This window comes from Spermophilus citellus, assembly GCF_964194105.1.
Source record: "Spermophilus citellus genome assembly, chromosome: 2".
Taxonomy (NCBI): domain Eukaryota; kingdom Metazoa; phylum Chordata; class Mammalia; order Rodentia; family Sciuridae; genus Spermophilus; species Spermophilus citellus.
Window position 1 is genome coordinate 9,134,601 of NC_138183.1, and position 27,599 is coordinate 9,162,199.

At 47.9% G+C, this 27,599-nt stretch overlaps 1 protein-coding gene across 4 annotated transcripts in view; it reads right to left on the reverse strand.

Moving 5' to 3' along the window:
- Positions 1-24,457, reverse strand: part of MVB12B (multivesicular body subunit 12B) — a 178,240-nt gene extending 153,783 nt beyond the window's left edge. Inside the window, exons 1-2 of one of the 4 annotated variants that reach the window (XM_081267108.1) lie at positions 23,888-24,447; positions 11,571-11,693 (exon numbers count right to left, since the gene is read on the reverse strand). In XM_081267108.1, coding sequence (XP_081123234.1) covers positions 11,571-11,693; positions 23,888-23,968 — 204 coding nt within the window. In that variant the 5' untranslated portion in view covers positions 23,969-24,447. Of the gene's footprint in view, positions 1-11,570; positions 11,694-23,419; positions 23,564-23,887 lie in introns of those variants that run through there. The other 3 variants (XM_081267109.1, XM_081267111.1, XM_081267110.1) reach the window with 3 other exon arrangements.
- Between the last annotated feature and the right edge of the window lie 3,142 nt (positions 24,458-27,599).

Here is a 27,599-nt window from a genome sequence, read left to right on the forward strand (position 1 = left end):
ACAGGGGATCCTGTTAAGTATTTGGGAGCAACAATTGGGCATGACAAATTACGACCACAAAAAATCACCATACGAACTCAGGATCTCCAAACTCTAAATGATTTTCAAAAACTGCTGGGAGATATTAATTGGATACGAGGATATTTACATATTTCTAATGTTATGCTGCAGCCTTTGTATGCTATTCTTAAGGGTGATCCAGATCTTACTTCCCCTCGTAGCCTCACCAAAGAGGCTAGAGCGGCCCTTATGACAGTAGAAGAAGCTATACAACATGCTACTTTATGCAGGCTCCAGAGTGACAAACCTTTCCAGTTATGTGTGCTTGCCACTAGGCGGCAGCCTACTGGAGTACTATGGCAAGAGGGACCTTTGCTATGGATACATCCACATGTATCCCCAGGAAAATCCTTAGAATATTATCCTGATGCTGTTGCAGCATTAGCACTTAAAGGGATTCAGCAAAGCATTCAATTTTTCGGACAATCACCCTCTTCTCTGATTATACCCTATACTAAAGCTCAACTTAATGATTTGTGTGTTACTCTAGATAACTGGGCTATTCTATGTTGCTCGTTTCAAGGGAATATTGATAATCATTACCCTTCTCACCCGTTGCTCCATTTTGTTAAAGAACATCCTATCATTTTCCCTAAGGTAACTTCATCCACTCCAATTCCGGGGGCTGTTAACATTTTTACTGATGGTTCCAAGTCTGGAATGGGAGCTTATGTAATTAATGATTCTCCCCCTGTTCAGCATCAATTTGCTCCTGGAAATCCACAATGGGTAGAACTGCAAATTGTTATTGAAGTCTTTAAACAGTGTCCTTTTCCCTTTAATCTCATTTCGGACTCCATCTATGTGGTGCAAGCACTAAAAATCTTGGAGGTTGTGGGAGCTATTAATGATGCACGTAATGTATCTGCTTATTTTAATCAGCTTCAACAGCTTATCTGTAGCCGCACTGCTCCTTTTTATCCAGTACATATCCGGGCCCATACCTCTCTTTCTGGCCCGTTATCGCAGGGTAATGCCTGTGCAGACTTAGCCACTAGAGGTCAGTTGATCTGTTTGGCTTCCTCTTTAGAGGAGGCTAAATTGTTTCACCAAAATTTCCATGTTAACGCCTTAACACTGCGCAGGCGTTTTTCCATTTCAAGAGCGGATGCTCGGCAGATAGTATTACACTGTCCCCATTGTGTCACATTTCTTCATCCCCCTACTTATGGAGTAAACCCACGGGGATTGAAGCCATTGGTTGTATGGCAAATGGATGTGACACACATACCTGACTTTGGTAACCTCAAGTATGTCCATGTTTCTGTTGATACGTGCTCTGGAATTATTCATGCTTCTGCTTTATCAGGAGAAAAGGCACGTAATGTCATTACCCATTGCCTGGAAGCCTGGGCGGCGTGGGGTGCGCCCACGTCCCTTAAGACTGATAATGGACCTGCTTATACTGGCAGACAATTTACATCCTTTTGTTCTGCTATGGGAGTACAACTTACTCATGGTTTGCCTTACAATCCTCAAGGACAAGGCATTGTTGAACGTGCTCATCGCACCTTAAAAGAAACTTTACAAAAACAAAAGGGGGGAATAGGAGCTGAACATACTCCTAAAGAACGCCTGTCCTTAGCTCTCTTTACCATTAATTTTTTGAATTTGGATATTCATGGTCGCTCTGCGGCCGATAGGCATGTGTCCCCTCAGCCCTCTGTGATTGGCTATGTTAAGTGGAAAGATGTTCTTACGGGCCAATGGAACGGCCCTGACCCCGTGCTGACATGGGCACGAGGATCCGTATGTGTTTTTCCCCAGGATCGCACGGAACCGTTGTGGGTCCCGGAACGCCTGACAAGAAGAGTCTTGGCGCCAGCTACTCAGCAACAAGAATTACCACGGCAATCCCGCGATGAGGATCTTCATTCTGCTGAGTGCCCTGGCTCTGGTGCTGATGCCGATGACGCAGACGACACCAATGCAGTGGTGGGCAGTGGCACGGGCTTGGCCAATGCCGATGCCGGTTCATGATTTAATGATTCCAGGAATGCCTCCCGTATCATCGGCGAATACTTGGCTGGAAATTGGTCCATGGCAGCGGAAGACCTGATCCAGTCTCAACTAACCCAGATAGCTGTCTTGAATAGTACCCACGTCGATCCCATAACTTTGGGTCAAATCACCGATTGGATATCTTCAGCTTTTTCCTTTTTTAAAGAGTGGGTGGGGGTAGGCATTTTTGGTGCAATGTGTTGCTTCGGTATGGTTCTCTGCTTGTGGTTTCTCTGTCGCCTTAAGGCCCGCAATGCTCATGATAAGGCTATGCTCACACAAGCTCTTGCAGCTTTAGAAAATGGCAACTCACCTCAAGTTTGGCTTGCGCAAATTAAACAGTGAATCTTTGACATGGTCGTTGCACCCCAAGTTTACGGACATTGCACTGGGAACGACATGTCTCTTCTTGCTATTTTCTTAGTGTTGGAAAGCCCTTGCACTCTGCCGGCTTTACTGCCATTGCACGCAGATGGGTTTCCACACTAGTGCTTTTCTATCGCTTTAGGACCCGTGCCTTTCTTTTAGGGTGTTGCCAACTTGTTTGTCGTTGTATTTTTATAGCCACAGTTCAGCCTCAGAGACCTAATAATGACTGGCTGAGTAGATACCATTAAACGCCTTGGCAACAACGAGCTGATCTTGTAGTACCCAGAGACGGGCAACTTTCACGCTTGCACTGCAACCTAAGACAGGGGAATGGGGCCTCCCCAAGGACGGGTAAGCAATGTAAGGGCAGTGAACGACCTAAGACAGGGGCTACTTGATTCCCTTTGACGTGCAACAAACAAAAGGAAAACACTGCTGGCAGTGGATTCCCCCCGGCCCCCAGGGCTTGGATCCAGCCCTGAAGTTTATGCACGTCAAGGAGGCCAGCTCACAAGGCCTTGTAAGATCTGTGGTGTCTGTTTTCATATTCAGCCAATACCGGTCATGCGGGAACGTCCTGACCTGCTTGGGTCTGATAAGGTTCCTGGTTGAAGGCTTAGTATGAGTAATGGCAATTCACCTCTACTCTTGCCTGTATTGTTTTTAGAAAACAAAAGGGGGGAACTGTAGAGAGCCATTTTGCTGTGCTGCCTTGTGTGGGCGTGAGCCTAATTCTTGGGCTGAGACCCAGTTCTTTGTTTTCAGCCACTCCCTAGAATACAATGTATCAATTGTCCAGCTCCTGGAACAAACTGTTTTCAAGAAGTGCTTGTTGCTTTGCACAAGCTGGAGCTGGGTGTCTCTTGCATTATGTGCAAGTGCTGGGTCTATCATTCTATTGGCTGCTGCTGTGTTGCTATGCACTCTTTGTCCAATGGTGTACGAGCAGGGCTGCAGCTGAAGTATATAAGGGGTGGTTTTTTCGGGCCCGGGGCCTTTTTTCTCTCATCTATACCTCATGGAAGCTTCCAATAAAGTGTGTTAAAGAAGAATCCTGCTGTTGTCGTCTTTCCTGCCGGCGGGTAGACGCGACAATATATAACAAATTAGAATTTAAAACAAAAAGGAAAATTGCCTTTCTCATACATGGTCCTTCCAAAGGTGTTTAAAAGGAAGCAATAAAAAAAATCATGTAAAATATGGATCACAGGCTTAGATGTTAAATGTAAAATTATGAAACCTATAGAAAAAAATAGGAGAAAATCTACAGGAATATACAAACGGCAAAGAAGCTTATAAAAAGAACATAATTAGCTGCCAGGAAAACACAAATTAAAACTAAATGAGTTATTGATACCTGTCAGAAAGGCAGAAATACACACACACATACACATATATATATATACATTTTGTCAATATATATATGTTGACAAAAACAAATGCTGGAAAGATATGGAGAAACTGTTCCACTTGTACTTTATAGCCACATGGGCAAGTAGTTTATCATTTAAAAAAAAGAAACTAAATATGCAACTATCATATTATCTAGCAAATGTACTCCTGAACAGTTTATTCCAGAGAAATAAAAACTTAGGTTCATACCAAAGCCTGTAAATGAGTATTTACAGTAACTTTATTGATAATAGCTTCAAACTAGAAACAACCAAGATGTCTTTCAGTGGGTGAATGGTCAAACTAATTATGGTTCATATGTACTATGGGATAGCTTTATCAATAAAAAGGAATCAACTACTGATACATGCAATAGATTCTCTGGATGACTCTTCAGAGAATTATTCAGAGATTTTGAAAAACTGCTAATAATCCCGAAAGGTATAATTCTATTTATATAACATTTCTGAAATGACCAAAGGATAGATTAGTGATGATCAGGTTACAGAGGAGGTGGGGATGGGAGTATAGTGTGGCACTAAAGGGGCAACATGAGGGATCCTTTGGGTGATGGGAACCATATTATGGGTTTTTTCCATGTTCCGTATGATGCTTCGATGCCTTAGGGCTTTGCAGGCCCAGCTTTTCCCATCAGCTCATCCGTCCCTAGAGGCAGTTAGGGACTTGCTATTGCTGTCCTGTTGGGTGCCTTTGACCTACAAGCCAACCAATCCTAGGTCTAAACTCCCATCAGCCTCCTGCAGCCTCCTGCATCAGGCCCCTGCAGTCCTGGACCCTCTCTCCTGCCTGTATCAGCTTGGGGCAGACACCTGACACTAGGGACCATCCTTGCAGCCCAGAGCCCACCAAACTTATCCAATCTAAACAGCCCTGGGTTGGCGGGCCCTCCTGCCTTGCCCGTCCCAGGCAAACCGCCACAGAGGCTGTTGCCCCTGCTCTCCTAGTTTCCTCTGCCTCTGCCCCAAACTGGTGCTTCTCCGCGTGGCCCTGCGTGGCCTGGCATGTCCACTCTGGAACCGAGTAAGGAACTAGCTCCCTGAAATATCGGCCACACCACACCTGAGGAAAATCAAAATCCTGGGCATCTTTTAGGACAGAAATATTCTATGTCTTGACTGCACGATGTCAATGGCCCAGCTGTAATACTGCACTAGAGTCCGTGAGATGTCCCCACCGGAGGAAAGCCTGCACAGGACAACTCTGCACTATTCCTTAAGGGGCACAGAAGTCTACCATTGGCTCAAAATTAAAAGTTGAAATTTTTAAAAAGAGAAGTTAAACCAAGCTCCTCTCCTCTTCCTTCAATTATTTGAGGCTTTGTTGTTATAAGCCTTTCTAAATAGTGAATAGGACACGGGGACCCTCTGCTGTTCCCCACCAGGCCCGGCACCCAGCTGTGAGTCCTCAGTGGGAACTCAGGCCTCTGTTCCACTCTGGTGGCAGGGGAGGGAAGCCTGGAGGAGGCAGGCCCGCTCCTCCACAAGCAGGCAGAGGAACCCAGTTTCTGAGGGAACAGTCAAGAGGTCGGGCAGCACGCTGGCTCCCCTGGACGCTGGCACTGTGCTGAGTGTGCATGGGACTCCACCCAGGGGGGCTTGTCCCTGGGGACAAGCTCAGTGGGACAAGGGGGACCAAGGAGGGAAACATGGGACAGTTAACAGTGGGTTGCTGATTCAGGCCACAGCAAACAAAGGCCAAGGGCGGTCGTGAACCACTTTCCGCGTTTTCAGTAAATCTCGGTTTAATGTATTTTCTATCGAAACAAAAAGGAGGAACACCTGGTGCCTTTCATCAAAATAAGCTCTAGTTCTGAAAATAAACCAATCTGGGAGTCGGGATCATGTCCTGGCCACTTCTGTAGCGAGGCTGGCCCTGGCCAGGGGCTCTCAGAGCCACAGGAACAAGCTGCTGCCCTTGGTTCTGGCACCTGCGGCTGGAGACAGGAGGGCGGCAGCCTGAGGCTCTGGCCAGGAGGAACAGGGGGGTTTTCCTGCCCCGCCCATGGCCCCCCACCAGCTTCAGCTTTCCAGAGACCATGTGACAGTGGTGGCCAGCACACACATTTTCCACTGACAGCTATCATATGCTTTTAACAAGATATTGCCACCGTCTTCCTGAGCTCTTCAGGATTTTTTAATTCCTTGAGCACCACATGAAACACAAGCCCCTCGGAGCCTGTTTCAACAGGGAGTGGTTGTGTGTTTTGTTTTGTTTTTCTTTTCCTACTTTGGTAAGAGAAAATCAGGCCTTCCTTGGCAGGTTAGGACCCTCCCGTCAGCTCCCGGCATTGCTCCCCACCCAGCCCACTGGCCCAGAGAGGCGCTGCTCCGGCCTAGTGCCCCCAAAGCCCCTGTCGAGGTCTGGATATGAAGTGTTCCTCAAAGGTTTGATCCCCAGTACAGCAATGTTCAGAAGTGGGGCTTCTGGGATCCTGGGGGCCCTGACCTCACCCATGGATTAATCCACTGAGGGATTCACGGCCGAGTGGATTATTAGGTGGGAGAACTATAGGAGATGGGGCCTCTCTGCAAAAAGTGGGTCACTGGAGGAGTGCCCTGGAAGCCCACTTCTTGTTCCTGACAGCTTCCTTGTGTGCTTGCGTGCGCACGCGCTCCCTCTCTCTCCCTCTCTCTCTCTCTCTCTCCTGGCTGCCATGAACTGCACAGCTTTCTTCCACCATGCCCTTCACCATGATGTTCTGCCTCAAATCAGGCCCAAAGTGATGGGGCCAGCAGACTATGGACGGAAACCTCTGAAGCCCTGAACCCAAATAAGTCTTTCTCCCGTTTAAGTTGTCAGTGTTGGATATTTTGTCACTGCAACAAAAGCTAACTAACACAACCCCTTCCATCTTACTGTTCAAGCATGTGAAACTCCAATTATCCAGAAAACTCCTAATACATGTTGGGCATATATAAATTATGTAGGCCCAACAGTTTTAAGTAATGTTTTATTGCCTAATTAGTTTCAACACTGTTGGAAGAAAGGAAGAAGGGAGAGGAGGAGGAGGGAGGGAAAGCACGGACAGCTTGTCCACACGCTGCCCATGGATACGGTGCGTGGCCAGAGTGTCACCAGAGGAAGGGAGGACAGTGGGGGAATCTCAGGTCCTCATAGGAAGAACTGCAGAGGGAGTCAATAGCACAGGTAAAGATTTACTTAAGGACAACAAAGAAGGTCACTCTCAGAGGGAGTGCAGGCAACCCTCGCCTCTCAGAGGAGAGGACGAACAGCTCAGGTTTGGGCTCTCTGGTGACATGTATGATTTTCACAGGGTGGAGTCTTAAGCACTCGAGCCATCATGAGATTTTGATGATTTGGAAAATGTTTACAAAATTCCTTGGAAACCAAGTCCCATGGCAACCACCTACCCTTGGAAGTTAGAGGCTCCTCTTTGGTCCAACAGTCTAGCCATTAATCACTCATAGGCATGTTGTATAGGTTCCCCAGGTGGATGACATTTTAATTTATAATATATCCAATATCTTACAAGCATATACTGAATGTTCTGTTGATCTGAACCTGAAGACACAGCCCAACTAACTTGTGTTTTCAGAGGTCTCCATTTTCTAAGGGTCTCTCCCCACGGGCCTATGTGGGTTTACCTGTCTCAGAGGACGTACCCAAGGATGGCTTCCCAGCCCATGCAGCAAGATGGAGCAAAAGCTAACCAAACACAACCTCCTGGACCCCTGGTCCCAACCCCTCTGCCCCTCCCTCTCCTGGGTCCAGCCCCTCCGTCACTGAACCTGCTCAACACTCGACCACCTGTAAGCCAGGGACAGGCCCAGGATGCCAAGCCATCCTCTGGCACCACCTTCCCGCTTCCTCCCCTTCAAGGCCTCCCACACTCCTCGGTGTTGTCCCCCATACTCCTCAAGTCCACGCAGCCCTGCTCCTGAGACTGCTCTGCCCATCCTCAATCCGTGATTATCTGTGGGACTTGATGTGACCCTGTCAGACACAGTATCTCCTGGCTCCCCAGCCTCTCCCTGGCTGAGGCCGGCTGTGCCCAGTCCCTGCTATATGAGAATGACCCTCAGACCTCTCCCTAGACCTCAGGACTAGGGCTCCGCCTGGATGATGCGCGAGCACGTCAAACCGAGGCATCCAAAACAGCCCCGCTTCCCTCCCTCCCCCACCCCACCCACATGGCTCTGCTCCTGTCTCAACAGAGAACACCCATGTCCACCCAGCTGCCCAGTTAGGGATCCCTGTGTCGCTCTCACCCTTCCCTTTTCTCACCTTTGCACCCAGGGCCAGCACTCAGAGATGGTGCGCCTGGTTCCCCCAGATCTTCTACCTCTCTCCACTGCCACTGTCAGCTGCCCCGTGAGGCCCCATCTTCTCTCTGTCCTAACAGCCTCCAAACTCACCCACCTGCCTCAACATCTATCCTCTCCAACCATTTTCCTTCCTGTACTTACCTGTGAACTCCTGAAACACAAACTTGACTAAGAACCTCTTTTCCTTAAAATCTTTCCTGACCCTAACCCTCCAGAATAATAACCACGCTCCTCAGTATGGCTCAGAACTCTGTTGTAACCTGGCCTCATCCGTCTGTCTTCATCTCTGACCTTTCACCTCCTGGAGCCCAATGCCCCAGAATATAGGACTTCTAGTGTCTTGTACAGCAGTAGGTGGCCAATAAAACCTGTGAAGCCAAGTAGAGTGTCGAAAGAGCACTGCTAACAAAGAGTCTCTCCAAGGTATGGTGTGAGCTGGGTTTCAAAGGATGGTCACATTTTTACCAAAAGTAGGGGCAACATGGAAAAGCGGCTTCACAGGTATGACGGTTCAGGGCCACCTCACACACACAATGTTGTGACGTTGGTCTGAGCTGTAAGCATTCATGAGTGTGTGTAAAAGGTAAGACATGTCACTGGGGATACAGGAAATATGCCCCACAGTGACCCTCAGTGAGGTCTAGTCCGATGCCCCTGAGACACAGGCCATCCCAGTGTGGCCTAGAATTAGAAGTTTCATTCTGGGTGATAAGCTGTAGCATGAAGTGTTTCTCACTGCATTACAGTCCTTCCAAAATCCCCATCCCCATAAGATGAAATGGCATGCGCTGCCTTTGGCCAATGCCAGGCACCTGCAGCAGAGAGTCATGAGGCCAGGTGCTGGGGCATCCCAGAACCACAAGACCCACCCAACTCCTGACGGCATGGAACATCAGCCCCAGTCATTCCCAGATTTGAGAGTGTGGCTGCAGGACACAAAGAGGAGGCCATTTCAGAAAAGACCACAGAAATGGGACAATAAGTTGAGAAGTTTAGCAAATAGTCCCCAGCCTCCTAACCTAAGAAGCTACCCTTGACTGGAAGGGAAGTGAAGTCATTAAATTAGATTTTTATAAATGAACCTTTGGCAATTTTAATGTCAAGCAGCAATGGTGCCTAAACCCACTTTAAAGCAGCTGTGTGACAGGGCCAGCCGCCCTTGGGTGCCTGACTCGCAGGACTTCAGGGTCATTGTGCTCAATATACCTGTGCAGGGGGCTAACCCTGAGGCCCATGCGACAGACAGGGAGAGGTCTCACCACCATTGGCAGCAGGGCACCCTCATCCTCTGGACCTCCTCAGGGTTCCTCCCGCACAGTCACTATCAAACTCCACAACTTCATATGAAACTCCATATGTGAAGAATGGGGAAACACCCCTTCTCCCCGGGCCCTTCCCACCATCCCCCTGAAGCTGGGGCCAGTCCTCTGGGGAACAAGATGCTTATCTGAAAAGAGACCAGAACAAAGAGACAACTCCCACCCCTCTCCCTCTTAGAGGGAGCCCACAGACATCTCATTCTTGGCCGCGCATGGAGGCTGGGTAATTACCAGGCGATCTAGCTCAAGCCCCTTGCCCTGCTCACCTTCCACTAAAATGCATGGTACAGCATGATCATGAAATGTGCTTATTAATTTTATTCATTTGACACCGCGCTCTTCTGCCCTGAGCTAGATGTTAGGAGAAAATGATAGGGATGGATTGTGCTCCTGTCAGGCTCCCCGAGACTTTCAGAAAACCAAACCATCAAAGGCCATCTGCCACCCACTATCCAAGCATTCAAGATGACCCCAAAGGTGCCAACAGAATGTTATAGATGCAGATCAACAGGGGAGCAACAGCAGGACAGCAAGCCAGGCCCAGTGTTCAAGCTCCCCGAGGCCTCCCAGGAGAGGGACCCCAGGGCCCATCCTCCCACAGGGCAAGCGTTCAGCCTGTCTTGATTCACAATCCAACTCATCCAAAGACACTTTGGCTTCTCAAATCAGAAACATTTTTATTAGCTTTCCTAAAAGTTTTATGGCAAAATCCATACCTAGTGGTTCTACTTTATGGAAAGTTTTACATTCCAACAGGGCTTTGAAGACAGGCAGCAGGTAACCCTCAAACCTTTGTCAAAAAAGATCCCCTCGTTCTTTCACTTTTAAAATGTTTAAAACATTCTGAAAAGTTGGGAAAGAGATGTGGAGCGTTTTAACAGGCCCCTCTGCCTGCACTCAGATCCACACTGACCCACCTGGCACAGCCTGTGTGACCGCAGCAGTTCTCAGTTGGGCTGATTTTACCTACCCTTCCCTCCTCCTGGGATCATCTGGAAATATCTGGAGACATTTCTGATCATCTCCACTGGGGGAAAAGTGGCAGCTGCTACTCCCTGGACTGGGTGGAGGCCAGGGACGTTCAGCTCCTGTGATGCACAGGAGTCCCACAGCACAGAGCTGCAGGACTGTCTGGCCCCAAATGTCAACAGCACTAGACTAAGAATCCGGGACTCAGGGCTTCTTCAGGACCAGGCAGCCGGGCCTTCCCACCCCAGGACGTTAGATGCTGACCTAATCACTGTGAGGTGTTTTTTTCTGTGCTGGCTAAGGAGACCAGCACTCTTCTATTTTTATGTATTCTTGATATACATTTTTAATGTACAAGAATAAGGTGTAAACAAAATAGGAAGTAAACATAAGATCACCTTAGAATCTCAAACACAGGATGACATTCACCATTAACCCCCCTGGTGTCACTCTGCAATCCCGTGTGGGAATTTGTCACTGAACTAACAGAAGGGCCAGTCCTGTCGTTTGGGACTACTGCGCACAGCACGAGGTGTGGGGCAAAGCAAGTGCTCCACCAAGCGTGTGCTTGGAGGAGGTTTGGTCCTGATTAGTCACCATATCCAAGGATGTGGCCTCTGTCACCTCACTTCTTAGAGCTTAAGTTCTAATTGACAAAGCAGAGACAAAACTGTGTGTTCTCCCAGACTTCCAGGGACTCAGAGAGCTAAAAGAATTCACAGATAGGACATTTCTGTGAACTGCAAAGAGCCATTCGGCGTACGACAACACGTTTGTAGCATTTATACATGTATGACAACCACCAGGGTCTTTCAGAGTTTTGGATCCTTGTCATGAAATGTCACAACTAGAAGTGACTTTGGAAATCAGTGAGCCCAACCCCTTAATTTTTCAGAAGGTGAAAATGACCGTCACTGAAGTCAAATAACTCAGCCACATTCAAAGCTAGGATACAGCCCTGACTGGCTCCGTCTTCTGACTCCCAAACCAGCACATTCCCAGAGCCCTCCCACTGGCACTGGTCTCCCACCTCTGATTAAGTTCCTAGAAGGAAGAAGCACATCTTTCACACAGGGTCAGAAGATCTCGGACACAGGAGTTAAATATTTACTGAATCAGTGAGCAAAGTGTGCAAACTAGTGTCTTGACTCACTACATCATAGCCTGCTGGGGCTCGGTTCCGGGAAGCCACCACCCCGACTCCCGTGATGGGGTCCATGGACGTCTCTGGCAAGGCTTCGGAAAGGTCTTTGACTTCAGGCATGGTGGATTGGTCCTGGTTCAGAAAAAGAAAAAGAAAGCACAGAATTCAAACTTAGTGTTTAAGACAAACAATATAAAGTCTCAGCAACCAGAACCGTAATACACAGCAATTGTCCCCAGCCACACGCCACACACCTGAGCTGGCTGACCCTTCACTCAGACCAAGAATTCAATCACCTCTGGCCTCTGCTCTCCTCAAGTGAGCTTTGAAAACTGAGGGCTTGTCCCTGCCTGCTCCCAGGAGGAAATTTCGACTCAAACCCAAAAGCACATCATTCTTAACTCCACCGTCCAGCTGTCTGATTTTGTAACAGATACCAGCAGCTCCACTGAGGATCGCTCAGACGTGGCTATGTCTAACGACAGCCTCTGTTTCTCTCCCTTCTGCTCACTCCTTCTGGAGGTGTGGGCTTCCAAGCGCACTGCCTCTACTGTGCCGTGCCGAGGCTGAGCTCTGCAAACATGCAAGCAGCTTTGCAAATACAGAGAAGTGTTCTGGGCACTGGGCAAAGGCAGAGCATTGAGTTCAGGCTCTATCACATTCTAGTGGTGACCTAGAGCAAGAAGCCAAACCTCCTGGAGCCTCAATTTTTCTCTACTATAAAATGGAGTCATGATACTTACACTCTGAGAATTGGTGCAAGAACTAAGAGCATCGAAGTAAAAGAAGGGCTTGGAGAGGTCCCTGACATGGAGTGGGCACTTAATAAAAAAGCAGATGAGACTGGCAGAATTGGGGCAACAGACCCAGAGTAACTGGCCAGAAACAAAGGCAGCACCACCCCTAGAGGACTGGCAGATCCCTTTGTTGTGTTTAACCCCAGGTCACGTGGGCACTTACTCAAAGCTAAACACTGACAATGACCCTAATTCTTGCTGGTGAAAGGGAGGGGAAATGGAATCATTCTGCTGCTGCAGACTGCCTCTTGACAGGGCCAGAGGAGACAGGTGTAGCGTAGACAGCACTGTACTCAGGCAGTACAAGTGGCCAGTGCACCAGAAAGCAAATAAAGAAGGCAACACCTTATGTAAATGAACTTAAGTACTTTTAAAGAAGCAGCAGTGAAAAGAGCAAGTTAAATTCCACCTCCTTCTGTAACAATTAAACTCCACTGACTATAGTTCTGCCAGCTCTCTTAAGGCCAGTTACTGCTTCAAAAGAAAACCAAACACCCTGCCTAACTAGGCAGGTAGAAGGAACATTCTTAGCCTGGAATCAGAAAAGGCAGGGCTGAAGGATGTTGGCTCAATGGTAGAGTGCTTGCCTCGCATACACGAAAACCTGGATTGCACCCCCAGCACAGCAGCAGGGAAAAGAAAATCAGAAAGAACAGGGGACCACTAGAAATGACTGCAGGCTGCTAATTAGGAACAGTCAAAATGCTGCATGCAAGTCACACATGCAACCAGTGGAACCCACAGAAAGCTACAGAAACGGACTTGCCAATGCATTGATAAACTTGCCCAAGTCTAGGGCAGGGGTAGAAACCATACTGCATCATTTCCTATTTTCAAATTTCATTTACCAGGCAGGTTTATCTGCATAAAGCACGAAGGTTAGTGCTTCCAGTAGGCATTAAATAAATATTTATTGAGTGGCTATGCAGGCAGGCCCCCAATACAGATTTTGAGTTAAATATCTGTAGCTGCCTGATTCAAAACAAGCACTGATCAAATAGTCTGCACTCAAAAAATCGTGTCTTATTGGGAACGTGAAAACGACGTTGCTGCAGCGTACAAGAAACTGGTACCTGCTATCGGTTACCAAAAGTGCTTTGCAAAAGTAGCGCCTCATTAACAGAATGGACGAATTCTGCCAGTGCTCACTACCGCACTGAGGACTGATAAAGAGCATGTGGGTACTTGTTTGTTAAGACACTACTGCCTCTACTATCAGAGCGAGGGAAGGTAAAAGACAAGGGGTGTGTGGGTGGGGGGACCAGGTGAGCAGACATCAGAGGCCTGGGATTCGCGCGCCCGCTCGCCCCTGTCAACCGTGGCCGCTGCCAACCGCAGGAGGCGGTCTCCCAGGATGCACCGGGCGGCCCAGCAGCCTCCAAGATGGCTGCAGGCGGCCTCCAGCTGGGGCGGACAAAGGAGCCTGGGCTTCCGCGCAGCCCGGCCTGGCCAGCCTGCAGGGCCGCAGACACGCCCCCGCCCTTCTCCCCTTCCCCCCAGTTGCGGTGCCCAGGGGATCAAGGCAGCCTTTGTGCAACAGAGACAAATGGCCGCCCTGGGTGCGGGGCTGCGGCCCACTCGCCGGTGCAGGAAGCCCCACCACAGCCAAGGAGGCTTTTAATGAGAAACGCCCAAGATATCCATGGCAGAGGCCATCGCTCAAAGCAGCTTGCCCTGAATTACATATTTTCTGACTGCAAATTACTTTTAACAGCGTCTCCACCGTCACTTCAATTGACCTTCCTAACAAAAGGCCATTTATTAACTAGCACTCCAGGCTGCCCAAGCTGCTGAGCCTCCAGCCAGAAGGGAGGGCACCGTGCATCCTCTGCAGCCCAGGGTCGCAGGCCAGGCTGCAGCCAGGGGAAGAAGAAGGGTGGATGTGAGCCTGCACATGGAATCTGAGGGGTGGGGGACACGGGAGCCTGGGTGTTTAAGACCAATTTTAACCTGCCTGGCAGGATGCCATACTGGAGAAAACACCAAATCCTTAGGCCTACTTGCAGCAGCTCCTCATCCAGTGACACCAAGGCTGCACAAAACACGCAGATATACCTCTGCTTTGTTTGTACAGCACTTTGCAAACCTCAAAAAACGTTCTCAGGCTCCTTTTCAGTTGATGCTCACATCACACCTGGGATGTGACCGGGCCATGTTATCTCCCTATTTTACAGGAGAGGAAGCATCCCGAGTTCTCAGACGCTGCAGGGATGGCGGCTGCAGAGACATGGCCTCCCTGGTCTGGCCTGCTTTCCATTGCACTGTGCGCAGAGAGCAGCGACCCGCCCAATTGGAAAAGCAGTTTCAACACTAATTATATTTTAAAATGCCAAAGCTCTTCTTTCTCTGGCCACAGCTCAATAAGTCAAGCAAGGGAGAGAAAAGTACAGAAAGATAAAAGTAACATGGGATTAATTTTCCTCACACCTCAGTTTCAAGATTCAACATTCCCCTCATAAATAATTTACAACAATAAAAATGAGCTAAGGCCATGTTTGTGTAGGATGGAGGTAAATTCAGGCCTAATGAGGGAGATCCGAGCACAGCACAGGAGGGAACAGGTTGATGAACGGCCTGGTGCATGCAGGATCGACAGCACACAGGGGCTCCATTACCAGCCACAAGCTGCGGGGCCAACCAGGAGCAGGGGAGCCCACTGGGAACCTTGCCATCCAGCTGTGGCGCAAGGAGGGTCTCTACAGGGAAAGCAAAAGTGGACCCAGTGTTTCGAAGAGCAAGACAGTAGAACTTCAGTGTTAAGCAGGTCTGAATCCAAGTCAGTTCTCAACAAAGGCCAAGGAAAGAAGGAAGGTGGGGCACTGAGGGTCCCATCTGCTCTGTCTGCTCCAGATCATAGTGACACTGACCTTGAGCTGTCCTAATTTAGCCTAGGGGTCATCTGGTTTCAATCCCCATCCAACCTCTACCTTGAGTAAGCATACAGCCTCTGCAAGGTCATTTGCAAGCTGGGGGCTGCAAAGCTTAGCTCCAGGCAGCTGTTGGTGTGTCTGATCAAGAGGTTCTACCCCAAGGCATGAGTGGGTGTGTGCCTGATCATGTGCGCACAGGTGTGGCATGGACTGGGCAAGATGAGGAGGGTTCACCTGATCCACGGTGCACTTTGCCTGGCACACCATGTTTGATGCATACCATACACGGGCCGGGAGGAACCTGCTGCCCGCTCTTGCTTGCCCTGCTGCCAACAGCGCTGGGAGGCCCTCATGCCAGCATTGCAGCACCTCACGGATGCTGTCATCCCAGGTTCACAGAGAAATGAACTTTAACTATGAAGCCCCTTCACACAGCCGGCACACTGCTCCCTTGTAGCTGATCAAAGAATTACCACAACAGTGTGCTTAATCCCTAAAAGTCAGCAGCAGGGCTTCACTGATGCTGAACATTGTTTCCGAATCAAAGGCCTGCCTCCCGGCCCCAGTCTGGGAGAAAACTAAGCTACTGTATCACAGCTGAAAACTCAGGGGAACTTTGATATCATCTCTGTTTAATTTTCCCGGCCCTAGTGAGCCTGGGTTTATCTCATTCTATCAACTCCAGTACTGAAATCCAAACCCAACTAACAACACGCAGCCCTCTCTCCACCGAGGCCCTCCCAGCAGCGGGGTGTGGGTTGAGTTTAAAGTGCTTTCTGGGGGCAATGACTGCAGGGGGCAGGGGTGCTGCCTTCAAAGGAGGCATGGGGCCTCCCTGCCGTGCAAGGGAGGCTGGCCCAGAAGCAGGGCCAGCAGCCCGCCAGGGCCAAAGGCATGACCGCACAACTTTTGAGGAGAGTGATTTCAAAGTATTAGGGGGGTAGGTCAAATCGGGCTACTGTAATTGAAATGACAAAACCAGTGGGTTAATTAAGTCCCTACAGAAGGATGAACTTGTGATCAGCTTGCTTGAAATCCAAAGTCAAGGGCACCAAAGACTTAAACTGCCATCCCCTGTGGGGCTGGGGAGGTAAGGGAATGAAAACTTAACTCACCCTGGGGAAGGACACAGAGCAGGGTTCCCACTAGGACTGGGCTGTCCCAGCAAACACTGCTGCCACAGCCAGTGTCCTGGGGAGGCTCTCGGCCCGTTTCCCAGCTGTAGCAGTGGTCTGCAGGAATCCTCGTCCTTGTCCCCTTTGGTGCCTCAAGAGTACTAGCACCTTTCTCCCGACAGATTCGCAAGAAGGGTCAAGAGGACATGGCATAGCCTCAATGGCCAGGCTTCACCAACATGCACTGCCACACACACACACAACCAGGCCACCTCCTTGAGGCAATGGTGCAAAGACCCACTTCCTCAGGAGGCTGCAGCAGTGGGCAGGCACCCAGCACTGCCTGCACTCTGACCTGGACAGATGACCTCATGACCAGCCAGAAGTCACATCCTTCACACATGCTTTCTGGTTCTCAGGTGGCTTCAGGCCATGGGCTGCTGGGACATTGGGGAACTGAAGTAAATATAATTTTAGCCTCTCCTAGATCACAAAGAATTTTCCAGCTAAGAAACTAACAATTATGAGCACCTCCTCCCATCCCAGCAATATTTGTTCTGTTTCTTCTAATAGAAGAATCTGGTATCTAAACACATCAGTTGAATCTGACCAATGTTTGGATTTATATTAACCATCTTATGATTAGAGTCCACAAACTATGTGAGGCAGGTCCCAGGCTCAGGCTGCATTGGCCCATATAGTGCAACTCTAGATCCCAGAATTCCCTCTCGAAAAGTAAATCCAGGATTAAGTTCGACAGCACTGCCCTGGCCCAAGCCCTGCCCTATACAAGCCCAACTTGACCGAAGCAAGGGAACACGGCTGGAGGGTGCGCCATCCTGTAGAGCATGTGTATCCCTACTCTGACTTGCTCAAGATCACTGGAAATGAGGTAGTCCAGGTCTGACCTGGTGATACCACACTGTCCCCTGGATAGCAGGAAAAAGGAGGACCCCAACAGAAACAGATGCCCTACAAATGAAACCATCCTAGGAGGCCCCAAGGGCAATGGTTCCTGATGTATTCAGTACTGTAAGATAAGTCACACCCCTGTCCTGATGGCCAGTGTCTGCAGAGTAAAAGTTCCATGGTGTCAATTCAATTCTAGGCAAATGGGCTGGCTCTCTTCACCTGCATGTCCCACCCACACCTCCAAATGCAGCTGACCTCCATGCACCCACCACATTCCCTGGCACACAGCAGTCCACAGATGTCTAGGGAGAGCAGGGATGGAGGGGGACAAGACTGCATTCAGGAGTAGGAGTCATGAGACTGTAGCACACGTGAGAGTCCCCTGGAGAGGCTGTTAAGACAGACACTCCTAAGCCCCACCCCAGAGACACTGACAGCAGGTCTGGGGGCCTAAGAGGCTGCATTTCTAACAAGCTCCCAGCTGACACTGAAACAGCTGGTCCATAGTCCAAAATGTAAGCACCTAAGAGTAGGCACTTTCTAAGTGTTTAATGAATGATGAATGAATAGAACCAACCTGAAGGTGACCTTTCATGGAACAAAGTCTCAAAATGAGTCCCCCAGTCTTTCCCTCCCATCTTAGGTCAGCTAAGAAGGCATAATTGCTCTCCTACAGACACCCACCCCACCATTCAGAATCTGGGCCAGGTTCCCACCTCCACAGACTTTTACCAACTGCCCAGCCAGACAGGTGCTGAAACACTGAAAGAACAAAAAAATAAATAAAAAATAAATAAAATTCACAACCTATCTGCCCCCCTCTGCCATTTCTAAGAGCTGAGCAATGATGCAGACCTATAGGTGCCCCAGTGGTCTGAAGGAAGAGAGTCCCAGGCCTTCCAGCTCAACACCTCTCCCTCCAAGGCCACTTCCTTCTGACCCAGAGGCCTCCTCTGTCTGCTATTAGCACAGCAGGCAGAATAGCAGGTAGAGCTGAGGGGAGGAGGGGGGCAGGCTTTGCAGTTAGATGGACCCAGCTCCAATCCCAGCTGACACCTACCCCTGTATGACTCTTGGCACATCAACCAAACTGGGCTGGAGTTGGTCACCCCCTAAAAAAATAATAGAATAATAGACAAGATGTTCTCAACAGGGTTACAATGTATAGAAATCATCTAGAATTTGCATCAAAGGACACAATCAAAAGAGTAAAAAGACAACCCAAGGAATCAGAAAAAGCACTGGCAAATCTTATATCGTGAGAGATTACTATCCAGGTCCATGAAGAACTCCTACAGCTCAACAATAAAATCAGACTAACTAAAAATTGGGCAAATGATTGTTAGAAGAAAACATGGGTACAGGCATAGACTTTCTCAATGGGATTCCTAAAGTTCTAGAAGTAAAACCCAGAGTTAATCAATGAAATGACATCAAATTAAATTCTTCTGCAAAGCAAAGGATACAAGGAAGTGTGGAGAAAAGCTACAGAATGGGAGAAAATCTTTGCTGGCTACTCTTCTGACAGAAGATTAATATCCAGAACATGTAAAGAACTCAAAAAACGTAACACTAAATAAACAAATAACTCATTTAATAATTGGGCAAATGAACTAAAAAGACATTTCTCAAAAGAAGAAATACAAATGGCCAATAAATATGTGAAAATTTTGTTCAATATCCTTATTAATCAAGGAAATGCAAATCAAAACTACACCCAGCTAGGCAAAGTAGCACATGACTATAATTCCAGAGGTTCAGGAGGCTGAGGCAGGAGGATCTGAAGTTCAGAGCCAGCCTCAGCAACTTAGCAAGGACCTCAGCAACTTAGCGAGACCCTGTCTCAAAAAAATAAAAATAAAAATAAAAAGGGCCAGGGATGTGGTTCAGTGGTTAAGCACCCCTGTATTCAATACCCAGTACAAAAAAAAAAAAAAAGAACTACAGTACTAAGATTTTATCTCAGTCCAGCTAAGAATGGAAGCTATCAAGAATATAAATAATAATAAATGCTGGCAAGTGTGCAGGACATATAGGAACACTTATACACTGTATACACTTATACAATTTACAGTTGTAAATTAGTACAACTACTATGGAGATCTTAGGTCATGGAGGTATGGAGGTTCCTCAAAAGACCAGGCATGGAACCACCATATGACCCAGCTATCCCGCTCCTCAGTGTTTGCCCAGAAGAATTAAAGTCAGCATACTTCCACAATGCATGCATATCCGTGTTTATAACAGCACAATTTGCAATAGCCAAGCTCTGGAATCAGCCTAGATGCCCATCAACAGATGAAGGGACGCAGAAAATGTATATGCACACTGGAGTTTTATGCAGCCATAAAGAATTTAGGTCATCATTTGCAGGAAATAGATGAAACTGGAATGAAATGACAGAAAGTCAAGTATTCTGAGTTCCTCAAAAGACAAGGAATGGCTCTAGCATACATCCCAGCTATTCCACTCAGTATTTATCCAAAAGAATTAAAGTCATGACTTTCTCTCATCTATGGATGCTAGAAAGAAAGGGGAGAAAAGAGGCTTTTCCTGCCAACAGAAGGGAAGCCAGTAGAATAGAGGATTGGAGAGAAGCAGGAGAGAAGTGAAAGGGGAAGTACTGGGCAAGGAAATGGGCCACATTATGTGACATGCATACATGGGTATCACAATGAATCCCACTATTGTGTATAAGTAAATGAGCCAATTAAAATGGGCAAAGGACTTGAACAAACATTTCCCCCAAAATGATATACAAATGGCCAGTTAGCATATGAAAAGACATTCAACACCTCTAGTCATTATGGAAATGCAAGTTAGGAGCAAAACCACAGGCTCTCACCTCACACCCATCAGGACAGCCACTACCAAAAAATAAAACAAAGCACCAAGAAACTACTGGTGAAGCCGTGGAAAAAATGGGGAAGCTTGTTGACAAACAGAAAGGGCTGCCATCATTTTATGGAAAACAGTGTGCTAGTTCCCCAAAAAAATAAAAAATAAAATTTCCATATAATAGAATTGAAAATGGGGTCTCAAAGCAATACTGGAACACCTGTGTTCACAGACAAAACACGGAAGCAACTCGAGTGCCCACCTGTGGAGGGGTGGAGGGACAAAGCCTGGTAGACACATTCAACAGAATATTAGTCAGCCTCTGAAAGGAAGGAAAAAATCTGACCCAAGCTATGGTATAGGATATTTTGCTAAGTGAAACAAGCCAGTCACAAAAAGTGAAATCCTATATGGTCCTGCCTGTTCAGGAAGGCACAGAGTCAGAAACTCAGAGGGACACAGCAGAAGGGTGGCTGCCAAGAGCCAAGGGGAAGGGAAATGGGGAGTTTAGGGGTTACAGAGCTTCAGTTTTGCAAAATGAAAAATTTCTAGAGATTGGCTGTTCAACAGTGTGAAATGTACTTACTGCCACTGATCCATACATTTAAATATAGCTAAGATGCCAGATTTTATGGCGTGTGCATTTAACAATTTTTTAGAAAGTATCCAGAACTGTGGTTTTCAAATTTCAGCAAATATAAGTACAGCCTACAAATATAAGTACAGTCTGTTAAACTTGCATGTTCCAGGGCTCCTTCTCCAGAGAATCTAATTCAAGAGTCTAGGCCTAAAACCCGGGAATCCGCATTGTCATAGACACCCAGGTAGCTTAGCTCATCAAGAACTCGTTTATGACTTTCTTCTGAAGGATAAGGGTGATCTTTTGAGGACTCTGCGCTACTACTCAGCATCCATGTTTTAAGCGAGTGTGTGCATGTGGATGTATACCCACATGCACAAAGAACAAGAGAACAGTCTCAGGCAGGTTCCAGCCTCAGCAAGGAGGTGGCTCTCCCGTCCTGGGGAAGCGGGAGCTGTAAGGCTCCTGTGTGCGGCCTGGGCTCCAAGCCCACAGGGCTCTCACATTTCTGCCTGGACGAGCTCCACATCTTGCCAGAAGCATGTCAAATAAACCAAACACATGTCCACAGGATGTCCCCAACAAGGGAGGTAATGTCACACACACCCCACAGTGGCCTTGCTTCCCGGGCAGCTGGAGAGAGATCTGACTCAGGCAAGGCCACTGCAAACAGCGCACACAACACAGGGAAATCACAACTCCCAACAGTGGCCCTGGGAGCAGAAGGCCCAGGAGGGCCCTGAGGCCAGGGATTCACTGGCCAGGAGGGCCTGGGAGAGGGAGAAGAGCCTGGGAGGAGCAGCTCTTTCAAGGAACCCCTCACTGCCTGACTGGCAAAGGAGGCTCTGCTCATTCAGCCACGGCCACCAACCAGTGCCCTCAGCCTGAAGACATCCCAGCCATGAAGTCATTTGTTATCTTCGTAATGGCACCTCCCAAGCTCCACTCCAACACCACCATTACTTTGCAGTGCATCGAGGATGTCGCTCTTTGGGCATGAAGCAAAGAGCACTTCCAGCCTGCTGCAGCCAGGGCCCCTACGGTTCGGAAGCAGAGAGGCCACAGAACTCCCTTACCTCTTCCAAGGCCCTGAGAGTTCACATGGCCGTGCAGTTTTGTAACACATACAAAGCCACGACATTCCTGAATTCTTTTGCTGATAGTCCAGTCATTGCCAATAAATTATTTGAGTGTTAGACCCATAGAACTGGAACCTACTACTGGATACTACTTAAATTTCATGAGGACCCCCACCTCTGAAAGGGCCAAGTGCAGTCACATCCATTAGCTCATTCAAATCTTCCCTTAGGGGTAGATTTTATTTGTAAGTCATATTTACAGTTAAGAAAATAGGAATTCAGAAAAGTTCCATGACTTCCCTAGGGTCACCTAGAGTCCCAGAGATAGTTTGAAATACAAACCCAAACCCAGTGTTCACTCTACAATACCATTAACTCCTAATGTTAAGAATGAAATAATCCACCCTTCTGGATGGGTGCTCTGGGTCTAGAGCGCACAAACAAAAACACACTCTAAAAATAAATAAATAAATGAGCTTCTCTTTGGATCAGTCCATTAACAAACACTTAATAATAACTGCCAACTTTTATTGATTGCTTGTCACATGATAGGTACTGAGCTAAATTTTTCTTGCAATATTTTATAACTCACCATGATCCTATAAAAATAAAACACAGACATTAGCCTCACTCTGCAGATGAGGAAACTAGACTCAGAAAGGCTTATTAATTTGCTCAATTACACACAGTAGATAAGAAAGTCAAGACTTAGGCTGAGGTCTAATTCTAAAGCCCTTGCATTTAACCATGATGCAATATTCTAGAAGTGGAGAAGGCCCACCAGCAGTACACAGGCAGGGTATGGAAAATGCCTTTAGCCTACGTCAGAGACTAAAAGCAAAAAGGAAAAGAACAATAAAATATAGATTACATGATTTTAGGTTCTAAGGAACTGGTCATTGCCACATCAACTGCTCTACATGGGTATTGCCCAGGTCCCTGCAGAAGCCCCATTTCTCAGAGGCTCCACTTAGATATTCTGAGCATGGCACAATTCCTCAAAGCACCCCACAAGATTTCCAGCGAGAAAGGTGTCACCAGCTCTTGTAACTAACCTTTCGAGTACACTAAGATTTTTCAGTTAGTCTGGATCTATGCAGATCTTATCTTCTAACTTTTCTAAGGCTTTTCTGGTGCAGCTGATAAGATTTGCTAGCCCTGTTAAAATGCGATGAGATCCAGCCAGCTGTCGAGAAATGTACAATGAGATTATACTGAGAAGGAACCACCAGAGACAAAGGCCCCTAAAGAGGAGCTGGCCTGCTGTCTGCTTTTGTGGCTGAAATCCAGGGGTCTCTGGTTCTTGGGTGGGGGCAGGGAGAAGAAGAAGGGGCAACAGCCATTTGCTTTATGCTCTGCTGTGGTCTTCCTCTGTGCCCTGTTGAACAGGCTGTTGGAGGGAGGACAGGGGACAGAAGGTGCATCTTTAGTGGAGAGAAAGGCTGATGATTTAGGAACAGTTGTGTGCTGGTAACAAAGAGGACAAAGATGATCCTGGGTCTACCTTGTTCTCCATGCCTGTCTCTTAGGTTCTGATGTTCCCTGGTCCTATGTCCCAGCCCCTGGCCCTGGTGCCTCACTTGCACTGGAGAGACTGCAAGGTGCTTATCAGCATGCCCTTCTGGATGGGTGCTCTGGGTCTGGAGCGCCCAAGCGGAACATCTCACCTCGCACACAGGTGCCCTAGGTGTGAATGTTCTCTGCTGCGCCCGGTCACACAGGCCAACGCCCCAGAATATGCCTAAGGGTCAGGTGCACTCTGGTCTGCACCCACGTAACCGCAGAAAGCCGGACCCCGAGCCTGGGGGGTCAAGCGACTGTGCCCAGCCCATGCCAGGTGGGCCCCTCACCTGCGCCGGGCCCGGGGGTGCTGCTTCCACCCGGTCCCCCAGCTCCCTCCCGCCTCCCGCCGCGAGGCCGGGCCGGGGACGCGAAGCCGCGGCGCGCGCTGGGCCCGGCAGAGGCCGCCCGGCCGGTCTGTCCCTGCGGCGGGCCGGGCACGGAGCCCGCAGGCCTCGGCGCGGCCCGGCTCCTCCCGCCCGCCCGCCCCTGGGCCCGCGGCCCGCCCGCCCGCCCCGGGGCAGGCAGAGCCGGCCGGGCCGAGCCTCCGCGGCGCCCGTCCGGCCTCACTTAACTGTTCCCCGTTGGGGCGGCGGCGGCGGCGGCTGCGGCGGCGGCGGGTCCCGGCTCCGTCTCACGCAGAAGCAGCTTCTCATCGCCCGGGCGGCGCGGGAGGGGCCGGGCCCGGGGCCCAGGCGGCGGCAGCCGGCGCCGCAGCTCGAGCGCGAGCCTCACCGGGGGCGCGGCGGCGGCAGGGGCGGGGCGCGGCCTGGCGGCGGCGGCTCCCTCCGCGAGCCGCGGCGGCGGGCCGGGCTCCGGGGAAGGCGCTGGGCGCCCGCGGCTGGCTCGGGCGGGCGGGAGAGCGGAGCCCAGGCGTCCCGAGCCCGCGCCGCCGCCGCCCACCGCGGGCCTCCTGGGCGCCCCGGAGCTCGGGCCCCGCCGCCTCGGGCGTCGGCTGCTCGCCCCGCGCCGCGTCTCTCGGGGCCTCGCCCGGCTGGGCTCGCCTAGGCCTCGCCGCCCCTGGAGCCGTCCTGCTCGGCCTCTTCAGGGAGGGACACCCGCCCACCAGCCCTTCCAGGCCTCACTGACCCCGGGCAGCCCCTGGGCTCTTCCCACCGCCCCGCTGCCCTAACGCGGGCTCAGCCTGGCCTCCTTGACCCCGATCTCCCAGCGGCTCTCGGCCTCCCTGGTTTTGGGAAATGATTTACCCACACAGGCCGAGAGCTAGGTTTGGGAGGCCGGCCTCAAGGAAGCTCTAGAGCCAGAGGTTTAAGCAGGAGTCCTGCCCCTGCAGTACTTGGAGAAAGGTACAAGCCAGAGGATGGAATGGAGCTGGCTGAGGAGGGGGGCTCCAGAGCTGAACCCTCAGCTAGAGCGGCTGGAAGGAAAACCAGACTAGACCTTTCCCTGCTTAACCAAATCTGCCTACAAAGCCCCCGCCAGCAGCCCCAGGCAGAGGGGTGTGTCATTTCAAAGGGTGCTGGCCAGGAAGCTGGCTCATTTGGAGCAGAGGACCATGCAGGAGTGATCAGCATCAATTTGCTAATGCATTTAGTCTCATTTTCACACATTCTAGGCTTTTCCAAAATAGCTTGATCCTAAAGAGAAGGATGCCAAGCAGAATTGGCTGTCGAGGAAAACATCCTGTGGGGAAGCCACTCAAGTGCACACATTCCAAGCATCTGTATCACTCAGAAATGCCACTGGCTCAGATGGTTTTATAGCAAGTTCTATCACACCATCAAGGGACAGTCAACCCTTGTATTATTTAAACTGTTAACCAGGGGAGGAGGGGGGGAGAATGAAAAAAGACAATTTTTTTTTTCATTTTCCAGGTTTAGCATGAACCTCATACTAAAATTCAATAAGGATAATACCAAAAAGGAGAACTGCTGATAAGTTTAGAATAATACTCCCTGGAGAATTTAATGTGTGCTTATTGAAAAGGGGCTTCTGTATTCTAATAATTTAAAAAAGTACTGCATGCCACTTGTAGTTTACCTTTTAGAGAATCGCAGTGTTAGTATATTGAGGTCTCAGTGAAGTCTAGGAGTAAAGAACTCTATTTGGTTTGTTTAACCTGGCATTTTCCCAATTCATCTGGGCCAGGACCACCATTCCAAAGCTCATTGATTAGTCTCTAATATGTGAATTGACACACTTAGGCATATAATAGTTGCAACATGATTAAATAAAATTTTATCAATTTGAATTCAGTTGACTTGAAAAACAAGTCAAAATCCACCATGATTAATCCATATATATTCCAGAAATGGAAAGATAAAATTCAATATTAAGGAATCTGTGAATATATTGTCTTGTTAAAAGTAAATAAGTCATGAATTACTACCAACAGAATAGATACTTTAAAAGTATTTGTTAAGTCTCAACATCAATGACTTATAAATTTTTAAAAATAGTAAACAAGGAGGAAAATTTAAACTTCTTATGACAAAGTTTTGTATCAGAAGCCAGCAACAACAGTAAATACCAGTGATTTAGAAAGTATGATAGAAAACAAGTATAATGGTGAAATATTAAAAGTATTCTCAGTTGAGGGGCTGGGGTAGTGGCTCAGCAGAGAAATGTTCCTCTAGTACTTTCGAAGCCTTGGGTTCACTCCTCAGCACCACATAAAACAACAAATAAAATAAAGGTATTGTGTCCAATTATAACTAAAAAAATATTAAAAGAAAAATATTCTCAGTTGAATCAGAAACAAAATAAGGATGCCTGCTATAATTGTTACAACCTAAAGCCAATGCAATAAGATAAGAAAAATAAATAGTAGGTATGAATACTGGGAAGGAAGAGAACACTTTCATTATTTGCTCATGATTTAAGTGTTTCTCTAAGAATAAAAATCAAGAGAATCCAACTAAAAATATTACAGACTTAGGTAAGAATAACAGCAAAATCAATGTCTTTCGTAAATGTTACGGGGGAAGCTTTCTTTTCCAAATAGAGGAACTTACATTAGAATTTGACTCCTGTCCTTCTCACCTTCTGGGAGGATGAGTGAGTTTAGAAGAAGTGATTAATGAGTTTAGGAGAAGGAATTGGAGAACAGAGAATTCTGAGTTCCCTTTGTGAATCTGGATTTGGCTGACTGCAGAAAGCAAATATTTTTATGTTCTTTCACTATTCAGTAACTGAACCTGTTTCTGAGAAAGAGAGATACTATTGACCTGTAATTCCTGCAACTATAAGACTAAATCTATCTACTTCAAGGAGGAATATGCTAAACCTACTTAGCTAAAGATCAAAAGCTACACCTTTTAATCATACTTATCAATAATACAGGTAATATTTTTATGTCCTATCCTCTCTTCTATCTATGCTTCAGTTCGTTCTAAACTCAGAAGGGAGGGAGGCATTACTTGTAGGATTCCCCCCATGTATGACACTAAAGACTAGGGGTTGCCATTTAGGAAGTGTGATGCAAAAAAATATATTCACATTAACAATAAATATTCCAAGTCATGTGTTAAACATGTGCTTAACAAGAAATGATAAGGTACATTAGAAAACTATAAAGTCTTACTGAAGGGCATAAAAAGAAAATGTTTTTAAGTGGAAAATTGAATAGAACGTCTTGAATAGAACGTCTCGACATTAAAAAAAATCATATATGCCCAAATCAATTTATAAATTTATAAATCCACATCAAAGGATCAATGTGATTTGGGGGTGAAGAGTGAGCTAAAACATGGCAAAATTACTTTAAAGCTTGTTTGATAAGTAAACATGGGGAAATACCCAAAAATGTTGAAATAGAAAAAATGAGGGAATATTTCTCTAACAGATATTAAAATATAAAATGAAACTTCAATAAATAAAATTATGGGCCACAAATGTAGAAATATGCACTTTCATCCCATGTTAAATTCCATTTATAAATGTTTTCTCTTTATACATTGGTCGGTTTGTATATTCCAATACGAATAAGATATACAAACTTGTACATTCCTGGATACCCTTACTTGTTGCTTTCGTATGACTCTCCAGGAAATGAAATGAAACTTAAATGCTCCAGCATGCCCCACAGGGCCTGGTGCTGTCTGAACCTAGCCTGCCCCATCCTTTCCTTTTAGCTCATTAAGTATCAAAGCTCTTTCTTCCCTGGGTGGTTTGCCTATGCACTTACGTCTTTACAAGGCCTGGACTCTTCTCATCTTTAAACTCTCAGCTTGAATATCACTCCTTGGAGGCCTTCCCTGGTTGCTTATCTAAATAGGTCCCTGTTGTTTCCACATTGCATTTATGCACTTCCTGCTTATCATTGAT